This window comes from Boleophthalmus pectinirostris, unplaced genomic scaffold (genome assembly GCF_026225935.1).
Source record: "Boleophthalmus pectinirostris isolate CB_2022bp ecotype Guang Dong unplaced genomic scaffold, ASM2622593v1 HiC_scaffold_4, whole genome shotgun sequence".
Classification (NCBI taxonomy): domain Eukaryota; kingdom Metazoa; phylum Chordata; class Actinopteri; order Gobiiformes; family Gobiidae; genus Boleophthalmus; species Boleophthalmus pectinirostris.
This window is the reverse complement of record NW_026571353.1, coordinates 822250-833410: the sequence shown is the minus strand read 5'-3', so window position 1 is coordinate 833410 and position 11161 is coordinate 822250. Positions and strand designations below refer to the sequence as shown.

Genomic DNA, 11161 nt, shown 5'->3' with positions numbered 1-11161 from the left:
GAGATATGACAGGAGATCCGGGATGAATGAGTTAAGGACGTATTCCCCAAGGCCAAAGTGTGCACAGCACGTTCAGGGCGCACTGTTTCTGCACAACTTTTAGTTTAAAATTGCTCAGCGCTAAGCAACAGTCACGTGCAACAGTGGACGCACACTGACACTAAAGTCTGAATCCTAAAAGAAATGTTGTCTTCATTATATAATAGTATATTCCTACTGGAACTATTTGAGACCTATACCGATCCAGCTGGTTTAGCAGTGTGACAGGATCTATGTCTTCTGCAGGAACGATCACCATGAATATCCAGAGCTGCTCCAAAATGTGTCAAAGGCCGTGCGCGACAGAATCACGGGACGTGTGCAGAATGAACATGACCCTCCTGTAAGTCCACCGCTCACCGTTAGAGGCAGCAGAGTGCCATGAGCAGCCAAGCCCAGCGGAAATCATCCTCAGAAGAAGAGCCGGTTCCGGGTCGGTCCAGTGCGCAGGCCCAGTGCGTAGTCCCGGTTCCCTTCCTGGTCCACGGACCCGTGTCCCGCGTCCGATATGAGAGTCCCGCGGGCATGTGTCCGCCTCGTCTTATGCGCGCGTGACTTTATGACCACTGTCCCACACGCGCAGACATGCACGCGCCTCTCTCCGCAGGTAAATCTGCGCCACGTGCTCTTATGTTGGACTTTTCCATTTCTGTCCTGTCATAGAGTCTGTCCAGTTCATTCCCGTCCTGTCCAGACCAGTTCTGTCCTGTCCTGTCCTCCTGCCCTGTCCTGTCCTCCTGTCCTCCCGTCCTCCTGTCCTGTCCTCCTGCCCTGTCCTCCTGTCCTGACCTGTTCTGTTCTGTCCTGTCCTCCTGTTCTGTCCTGTCCTCCTGCCCTGTCCGCATTGATGCACTGTCTCTGTCTCCAGGTCAGAAATGCGGGCTCCGTGTGGGGACCCCGCTGTACCGCGCGTGCACGTGTGTGGAGCAGGAGGACAGGAGCTCAGTCTCTGTGTGACGCACAGGTCTGTTTTTTAAGAGATTCATTTCAGAAAAGTGACAGTTGATATTTGACTGGGAGCTGTGTCAGGCCGCTGTCTGCAGGAGCACTGTGATCCCAGTTGCCTTTTTCAAACAGAGTCTTGTTTCCAAACCCAGAATGTCAAAGTGAAAGTTGTTGATGTACCAGGCAGCTCTGGACTCCCGGTGCTAGTGGGGGCTGCATGTGTCCTGGGTCTGATGGTCACATGTTCAGAGGTGGTCCTGACTCCTGTTGTGACTTTGTGTTAGAGGAGAGAGGCTGGAGCCCTGTGGAGCAGAGGCCTGTCCGTGAGTGGCCCAGGCCCAGAGCAGAGTGGCGTCAGGTAAGAGCTTCTCCCTGGTAGGAGTTTGGAGCCTGTGGACCAAGTATGATGACATATGACCCCCTCAGCTCCCTGTCCGAGGCCCAGTACGAGGCCCTGTCCCGGGACACTCTGGACGCCCTGGCCGAGCACCTGGAGGACCTGATGGACCAGCCCTTCACTGGACCAGACTTCGACGTCAGCTTCTCTGTGAGTGCACTACATAAGTCTGTAGGAGGACGCACTGGAGAGCTGCAACTAACTATTATTTTGCTAATTTATTTATTTTATTTTTGAGATTTAGTTTTTCTAAATTTCACTTGGATAAAGCTGACTTGATGCAGTTTGAAGCTGTCTCAGTGGAGTATAGTCACAGACAGTAGAGTTTTATCACAAACATGAAATGACCACATTAATCCCAGCTCTGTCTAAATCCTAAAACCTCTTCTTCATTCATTTTTTAAAAACAATTACTATTTGATTACAAAATTAGTTAACAATTTTTTCAATAATCAATTTGTTGTGATTAATCTGTTCATGTTTCAGGTCAGTATGTCATGAGGGTATATGTCCACTAGGGGGAGCTGAGCACTAACAAACACCACTGCCTCCAAAAGAATCTCTGTCCCATCCCATAGTTTGTCCTGCACTCATGATGCGTGCAGCTGAAGTCACACATAAAACTCCTGTATTACAGAAAATAGACTCTTGTGAGCTTTAAGACAAGCTATAATGAGCTTTAGTTTCATGTTTGATTATTATTCCTTTATAGTGGAGCTGGTAGTTGAAATAATCGTGCAGTTTGTGGTACAAGCATCAAATTTGGAGTGGAGATAGATAATAACATGGTGTTTATGAAAAGCCCGTTAGCCACCAAAAATATCCAAGATTTTTCAAGATGGCCGCCATAGTATATATGTATAATAACTATATATAACTATATATGTATAAATGTCGAAGCATAGGTTTGTTATTTAATTAATTATATCTATTTTAAGTGAAATTATTCATCAAATCATTTTTGATGGTTATTTATCACCTTTCATTATATTTATAATATCTACAAATAAATGGCATTAAATAAAAACACACAGTAGAAAGTAATCTCATGGACAAATCTTATTGAAACCTGCCTGAAGAAATATTAAATATATGAAGTACCAATGTGCTAAAATATGTTTTTGTTAGAATATATATGTGTTTATTGTAGAAATGGGTGGGGTCTTAACACAACCAGGGCATACTGTGAAACTCAACATGGGGTTCAGTGTCGGCTCTGTAGTGTTAGTAACATTCTAATATTTAATGTAGTTAATGTAGCATGATGTAGTGTCACAAATGCTCTCGAATTAGCCCTGTAAATACACCAGCTAGTAGTTTTAGTATTAGTTATACCAATATTAGTTGTAGTATTAAAGTTCGATAGCCGGACCTGAATTGACAGGATGTACCAGACTGAATGATGGTCGTGGATTTGAAGAAACACTAATAAAACATTTAATCACCAAAGCTGCAGATGATTGTTCAGTAACAGTAAACTTGAACGGGCAAACAAAAGAGCAGCTTGTGATACAGTCGACTCAGACGAAGGACATTCAAAAATTAGAAGAACTGTGCAGAAACTCCAGCAATGTTTTTTTATGTGATAACACAGAACCAGCTTCTGAACTAAGACAAACATCAACAATACAGTTAAATGAGGCTGAATGAATGTGCCAAAAATCTTAATGATGGCAAACATTTTTCAATAGTTCTTAAGCACAAACAGCACTATGAATGCTTCTATTTTAATGGCTCTATTTCTGAAATGAACCTATATGTTGCATTTTATTTTCATTTTCCTTGTGTTTTTATTTCTACTTCCTAAATGTTTATTGGGATACTTTTGGTTTCAAATTGCGAGAAAACATAATGAATTTTGTGCAAAATTAAATATATATTTGGTGTAAAATGTGTTGAATGCCTGACATTGCATTACTGTATATGTATATATTTGCAAATTTGTGATTAATTCCATTAATTTTGATTAAGAACATGATGACTTATTGTCTTTTAGCTCATACTTATGTGAAATCAGTTGTTTGGTCGGCCATCTTGAAAAATGGCCTCCATGTTGAATATTTCAAGTGACTAACGGTTTTTTCTAAAAGAGCATGATGTTAGCTAAATATATGAGAAATTTGGTGCTTGTACCACTAACTGAACGATTCTTGTGGTTTGGAGACCTAATCTGCTCCACTATTATTATTATTTTGTCTATATCTCTATAGCTCAGTGTGTTTTCAGTTTGAGAGAAGAACTCGTGCTAAATGTGCAGAGTTTGTGTGTTAAACATGTAAATAAACCAAAACCCAACTGCAGGTGTGTTTGTGCTGAGAAAACAACATTAGAAGAGAGGTCAGGTCTGAAAATTGCAATATGGGCCCTTTAAACTTATAGTTAGATATTAAAACATGAATAGAAATATTTTCTTTTATTTTTTGTATGAGGTATTGTATGTTGTATTTCCACAACATGAAGCTGTGTGTCAGGGTTTAAACTGTGACTCTACACATAAGGTGTGTGACAACACATCAACTATCTTCTCATAGACAGAAAACAGTGTATTTGCAAATATCAGCCAATTAAAATGTGCTTTTTTTGTGGGGACTTCCATAAATGTCCAGCACTTCCTTCTGGGGGCGGAGCTCAGTGTTCCGTTTTTCTCAGTTTTTCACACGTTTGTTTCTCAATAAATATAATTTCAGTATCAGGTTCTGGTTAGGATTAGATTTACGAAGAGTTCATTAGTTTGAGCTTTGGGACATGGAACACTTTTCCCACTTTGTAACGAAATGCTGAAAATTTAGAGAGTTTCATTTTAGTGCTAACAGTGTTATGCTAATCCTGTTTGTGTGTGTCGGGCAGAATGGCGTGCTAACGGTGAAACTTGGTGCAGAACATGGAACCTACGTGATCAACAAACAGACGCCCAACCGCCAGATCTGGCTCTCCTCTCCATCCAGGTCAGAGCGCCCCCTGTGTGTGTGCTTCAAACCAATGATCAGACACACGCACACACACACACACACATCCAAGCAGGTGTCACTGTCAGTGTAGGGACAGGGCGTGCCTCATGTGGTGCTGGGGTTTCGTGACCATTCAGATCAGAGGTATTTTAGGTTTAAACCAACTGGATTTCAAAATTGGCTGAGGCTCATTCTGCTTTCTGATTGGATAATTGCCATTTTCATCTTTCATACACGTTTATTTATTCTCCTATATTTAAGATGAGCATTTAAGATGCTCTGATCTACCCCCATTTTCACTGTGACATCCGCACTTCACTTTCCAGTAAAATGTTAATCAGAGATACATGTTGGGTTTGTCGACGTCATGCATCCTTCTTGGCACCAATAAAAAAGATCCGGTGCTCTCTCGCCTGTTTTGCAGCTATCCACAGGAGAGGCCGACAGAATGCTGCGCTAATCCCTCATTGGGCTCCACAATTGTCCGTGTTTGTGGTATTTAGTTGTTTCAGATAAACCTGAGTGCTCTGACTGACATGTGGCCAGTGGGTGTGTGTGTCCCATTCTCACTGAAAATCCTAATCTCATATCTGGAGTTATCAGATTATCAGGGGTCGTAAATCTATGGGGTTTATCAGGAATCTGATTATGAGAACTCGGATCAGCTTTACCTGTCCGTCTCATTTGTCACATTCACTCTTATTAATGGCTCAGATGACACTAACCCCTTGTCCTCCTCACAAACACACACCTGGAGTTGTGTTTGTTTCATTCACATGTTTAACACACAAACCTGCACATTTAGCACAAGTTCTTCTCTCAAATGAAAAACACTCCACCTTGTGATGTCGTGGTAATACGAGAAGTGCTCCACTGTGTTTTTAAACTCCATACACTTTCACTAGAATCATCTAGATCAGGGGTCTCAAACTCAAATTACCTGGGGGCCACATTAGATAAAGTCTGAGTGAGGCTGGGCCGCATTGAGTATTCGATAAATAGCGGTTGCACGGGGAAAAAAGAGAGAGAAAGAACAACATGCAACACTTTCTTAATCTTTAATAACAGTTCAGAACATGAAAATGTATTTAGAACGTAAGTTTAAACTAATACGTCTACTCTTCTTCTTTTACCTTCTCCTTGCTGGTTGAAACCTGGCTACGCTTCATCTTGTACAGCTGAGAGATATTTGGCTTGCAGGAGGAAGCATATGAGATCCTCAGGATAGATTGAAGATGCTCATCAGTGAGCCTTGACCTGTATTAGGTGCTTTCACACCGACAGTATTTGGTGCGCACCAAACGGTCCATTCGAACCAGAAGTGGTTAGCTCAGTTCGTTTGCGTTGGTGTGAAAGCTTCAATCGGACTCGGACCCGAACCAACCAAATCAAACCAACCTCAAAAAAGAGGTGGTCTCGGTTCACTTGAATCCGCCGCACCCAAATGACCAACTTTGGTGCGGTTCCTCTGGTGTGAACGTGAACCCGGGTCCAAACCATAGACAGCAGGTCCAAACGAACTATTCTAGATGCATCATGGGAGAAACGCGTCTCCTTTGCCTGTAATGACACGCTGTACGACTCCAGCGCAGTAACAGATTGTTGTCCAGACGCAGCCGTGATTCATTTTCGAATTATTTTACCAACAATGGCCAATAAAGAAAATGTAACACACGAAGATCAGAGCAAGAACGTGCGAACGTGTGGCTCCAGAGTGAGTCAAAAATGGGGGTGTGTACTTCTGCTCAAGACCTACACAGAGGTCCCTTTGTTCCCCGTGATCATGATGCATTTGTTATTTTAGGCTAATTAACCAAATAATTTTATGGCAATAGGCAATCGCCCATTCAATTGATTCACCTTTAAAAAATGTCCTGCTGTTAGTCTAGTGTGAGAAATACAGTCGGACTAGATCCAAACCGGAGTCCCGAACCAGCAGGAGCAGCTCCGGTTCTGTCCGGGCTCAGATGACGTGGAGCGGGGAGTGAAAAGCGCTTTTCCCGGGAAGAACCAAATGCGGACACCAACTAAACTGGATTCACACTTCTGTCCAGATGCTTTGCTCCACCTCGGAACCAGCCGCGGTTCTTGAGCGCGGAGGACAGGAGCAGCACAGACCTGTAGGTGTAGTCCACAGAACATTCTCACTTTCCCCGCATGGAACACGGAACCAGCGCGCAGACGGCGGAACTTACCCGCTCAGACCCAGTCATTGCGCACTGGTCTTGCTCGCCACCGTCTGGAACCAGCACATGGAGGATGGAGCCTGCGGACCATCTGACCAACGCGCTTGTAGGACGACAGAAGACCAAGGACCAGACCCCAGCGCTATCGTGAGGAGCCGCGCGCTACGGTGAGCACTGTTGGCTGCTGCTGTTTCCCGAACTCTGGGCTGATGCGGTGAGTTTGTACAAAGTTCTATGTTGCTGTTTTATGAGTTCATGGTGATAAGATGAGGACGGCTCGCGGTATTAACAGGGAACATCAGTATTGGTTACTGGAGATATCACTGTTCTACCGGGATACAGAGGCTCGTTAACAGGACCAGTTTTGGTTCGTTTGCCGGTGTGAAAGCGCCACACTGGAGTGTATCTGCTTCTCGTATGTCAAACACGGATGGAAGACGCTTGTTTTTGCCTCGTACTTTTTGCTAACATGTCGCCAAGCCTTTGGAATAGATCACTGCAGTTTTGTGGTGCTTGCATATTGATGGGACAGCTGTGTTTGCCGCTGAGTGCGCGTGGATTTCGGTGACACATATGTGGAGCTTGGTCATCGGGTTGCCAGCAAGTTACGCACCGAGTGTTGAACAGATAAACAGACTGTCAATGTCTTTTTATTTCTTATTAGCCCCTCCAATAAAGGTCCCATACTTATGAACAGGGGGATTCTGTCAGCGCCTCCTCTGCGCTCTGATACTGTGGCTGTGGGAGCGTAAAGTGAAGTGCGCACACGTGTACCACCATGTGTGGTTTGTTGGTTCTTCGGTGACGCCGTATGTGCACGTGTACTCGTATTAACAGATCCACTTAGACTCGTTGCTTCATAACTGCTGTAAATTGAGTTTTGGGATGTAAACTCCGTTAATAATCTGTTGTGAATCTGCATGGGCACCGATTGCAGCTTCATCTGTCAGTGCGGCCCGCGGTCGGGGGATGGGATTGTGCGTACATCTACGGCGGGCCGCACTGACATTATTCTTTGGAATCAAGTGGAGGGCCGCAAAAAATCCTTCCGCGGGCCGCAGTTGGCCCCCGGGCCGCGAGTCTGAGACCCCTGATCTAGATCATTTCAGCCCTGGAACTGCCAAACTTTACTAAAGATAAAAGCAGCAGTTAACTTGAAAACTACTACTTCATGACATCACAAGGTGGAACAGAGCATTTTGAGGTTTAGAGATTTAGACAGAGTAATTCTAAAGGATTACTCAAAACGTGTGAATGAAACAAAACACAGAGACAGGTATAAAAGTCTGCTTTGTAGTTGTGCGTGGGGCCCTGCTCAGGTGAGAGCTGACGTCCTAAAGCACTTCTGAACCGGACGAGCTTCTGTGGAGCTTATCAGGGCCCAGGTGCATCGTGGGAATCTTAACTATTTCATTTGCATTAATTATTTGTTATTTATTTACTGTGGCAATAACCAATCCCATTAGGCTCATATGCAGATATTTGTGTGGCAAACATTACCTGGGGGCGGGGTCTAAAGGGGAGAGTGAGGGGGAGGAGGAGGGGCGGGGTCTAAAGGGGAGAGTGAGGGGGAGGAGGAGGGGCGGGGTGTAAAGGGGAGGAGGAGAGGCGGGGTCTAAAGGGAGAGTGAGGGGGAGGAGGAGGGGCTGGGTCTAAAGGGGAGAGTGAGGGAGGAGGAGGGGCGGGTCTAAAGGGGAGAGTGAGGGGAGGAGGGGGGGGTCTAAAGGGGAGAGTGAGGGGGAGGAGGAGGGGCTGGGTCTAAAGGGGAGAGTGAGGGGGAGGAGGGGGGGGTGTAAAGGGGAGAGTGAGGGGGAGGAGGAGGGGCTGGGTCTAAAGGGGAGAGTGAGGGGAGGAGGGCGGGGTAAAGGGGAGAGTGAGGGGGAGGAGGAGGGGCTGGGTCTAAAGGGGAGAGTGAGCCAGCTGTTTGTATCAGAAATGCCTGACTGCAGTCAGAGCAGTCCTGTGTGATGTCACCAGCTACAGGAAATTGCAGAGTCCACTGAAGGCAGCACAAACTTAAATGTAGGTGTTCTTGACCAGAAAGGTGCAAAGGAAGCTCCCTACTTTACACTGAAGTTGTCAAAAAATGACTAGTAACAGTAGAACACTAGTGCAACACCATGTACACATACACACAGTTTCATGGCAAAAAGTGGATTTAGTGTTTAGTTCCACTCACTGGGAGACTCACTCTGAGTATCTCTGCTACCAGTCCAGGCGAGGAAGCTCATCACGTCACTGAATAAATGCATATATGAATTTAATGCCATATTGTGGAATATTCCAGGCCTTTCTATCTGGCCCTATTCAAACCCTCTATGATCCTGTACAATGCTACTGTCCCCCATGCTCCTACACAACAATTCTCCATAAATATACAAAAACATGATACAAATAGCGCTCTGAAGGGGGAGTGACTTAAGATGGGAGCAAATGGATGGAGGACTCAGGACGTAAAATAACAAAAGTGAAACTTATACAGCATCGTACTACATTTGTTTTGGGCGAATACAGCATTTGCAAAACAATAAAAGGAACATGATGATCTAAACAAACTCTATAGGAGTGTAATAACCCTCTACAGAAGTGTAATAACCCTCTGTAGAAGTGTAATAACCCTCTGTAGAAGTGTAATAACCTCTGTAGAAGTGTAATAACCCTCTGTAGAAGTGTAATAACTCTGAAGAAGTGTAATAACCCTCTGTAGATGTGTAATAACCTCTGTAGAAGTGTAATAACCTCTGTAGACGTGTAATAACCTCTGTAGAAGTGTAATAACTTCTGTAGACGTGTAATAACCTCTGTAGACGTGTAATAACCTCTGTAGAAGTGTAATAACTCTCTGTAGAAGTGTAATAACCTCTGTTAAAGTGTAATAACTCTGTAGAAGTGTAATAACTTCTGTAGACGTGTAATAACCTCTGTAGAAGTGTAATAACTTCTGTAGACGTGTAATAACCTCTGTAGACGTGTAATAACTCTCTGTAAAAGTGTAATAACTCTCTGTAGATGTGTAATAACCTCTGTAGAAGTGTAATAACTCTCTGTAAAAGTATAATAACTCTGTAAAAGTGTAATAACTCTGTAGAAGTGTAATAACTCTCTGTAGAAGTGTAATAACTCTGAAGAAGTGTAATAACCCTCTGTAGACGTGTAATAACCTCTGTAGAAGTGTAATAACCTCTGTAGACGTGTAATAACTCTCTGTAGAAGTGTAATAACCTCTGTAGAAGTGTAATAACTCTCTGTAGAAGTGTAATAACCTCTGTAGAAGTGTAATAACTCTCTGTAGAAGTGTAATAACTCTCTGTAGAAGTGTAATAATCTCTGTAGAAGTGTAATAACTCTCTGTAGAAGTGTAATAACTCTCTGTAGAAGTGTAATAACTCTCTGTAGAAGTGTAATAACTCTCCCTCTACAAATACTGTAGGCACGTACGTAAGAGATTGCCATTGCCAAGATCATAATGTTTACAAAAATAAACTTCTTATTTAATCTAGTGGTAAAAGGAGATTCTAACTTGCGGTGTGTGTGTGTGTGTGTGTGTGTGTGTGTGCAGTGGACCCAAGCGATACGACTGGACGGGCCAGCGCTGGGTCTACGCTCACGACGGACGCAGCCTGCACCAGCTCCTGTCCTCTGAGCTGTCCAGCATCTTCAAGACCCCTGTGGACCTGTCGCACCTGCCCTACTCCTGACACCTGCCCTACTCCTGACACCTGCCCTACTCCTGACACCTGCCCTACTCCTGACACCTGCCCTAGTCCTCTGACACCTGCCCTATTCCGACATCGAGTTCTGAGCCTGTATTCCATGTATATGATGTATTCTTTATTGGTGAAAGTAATTAAAATATACATTATTATTCTTGTCTAAGTGCACCTGTTTTCATATTTGAAATGGGACAGAGCAGCATGTTACAGTACAAAAGGAATGAAAGAAATCACTGTAACTCCTAACAAGGTCAAGTGTATTTACCTTGTTGACATGTTTCGGCTGCTAGCTGCAAAACTCCACCAACATCTAGTACACCCCAAGGACAAAAATGCTACACCATATACGAAATTCACGGCAAATCAGGCAATAAATCATACAGAGGGGAAACAGGTCGGGCATTTCACATCCGAAAAAAGGAACACTAAAAGGAATGCAAAAAGGAAACATCAGGGAGACTCACCAGAACACAAAAAGATAAAGCAGAACAGGAAAACCTAAAATCCGCCATATCAGACACTGTAAAAGAAATAAACACATTATAGTTTGGGACGGGGCTCGGGTCATTGGATCAGAAAACAACAAGTTCAGGGATCAGGGAGAACGGTGAAATCTGGAAATGAGCACTGTTGGGAAAGTTACTTTTAAAATGTATTCCCCTACAGGTTACAGATTACATACCCTAAAATGTAGTTTGTAATGTAATCCATTACATTACTTAAAGTGAGTAACATAATCTGAATACTTTGGATTACTTGATATTGTCATGTTTTTTAAACCTACATGAATGTAACAACACATCCTGAAAATGCATGTTTGTTCTCCTCAAATTGTCTGTTGAGCCCAAATCTCCATGAACAGACTTTTGTTTACTGTAGAGAAGCAAAGACGAGGATCTTAACATCAGATAATTCTGTTTAAAGTAAATAAAA

At 43.6% G+C, this 11161-nt stretch overlaps 1 protein-coding gene across 3 annotated transcripts; it reads left to right on the top strand.

Moving 5' to 3' along the window:
- Positions 1-478: 478 nt before the first annotated feature.
- fxn (frataxin) lies at positions 479-10380 on the top strand. 3 transcript variants are annotated; one of them, XM_055162067.1, is made up of 7 exons: positions 479-646; positions 908-1003; positions 1269-1342; positions 1411-1531; positions 4229-4326; positions 10075-10234; positions 10271-10380. In XM_055162067.1, the coding sequence occupies exons 1-6, from the start codon at positions 548-550 to the stop codon at positions 10211-10213; spliced, it is 627 nt and encodes a 208-aa protein (XP_055018042.1). In that variant the 5' UTR covers positions 479-547; the 3' UTR covers positions 10214-10234; positions 10271-10380. The 3 variants fall into 3 exon arrangements, with proteins under 3 accessions (XP_055018042.1, XP_020794049.1, XP_055018043.1); XM_020938390.2 differs by having other exon boundaries at positions 480-646; positions 10075-10380; XM_055162068.1 differs by lacking the exon at positions 908-1003 and having other exon boundaries at positions 480-646; positions 10075-10380.
- Positions 10381-11161: the final 781 nt, after the last annotated feature.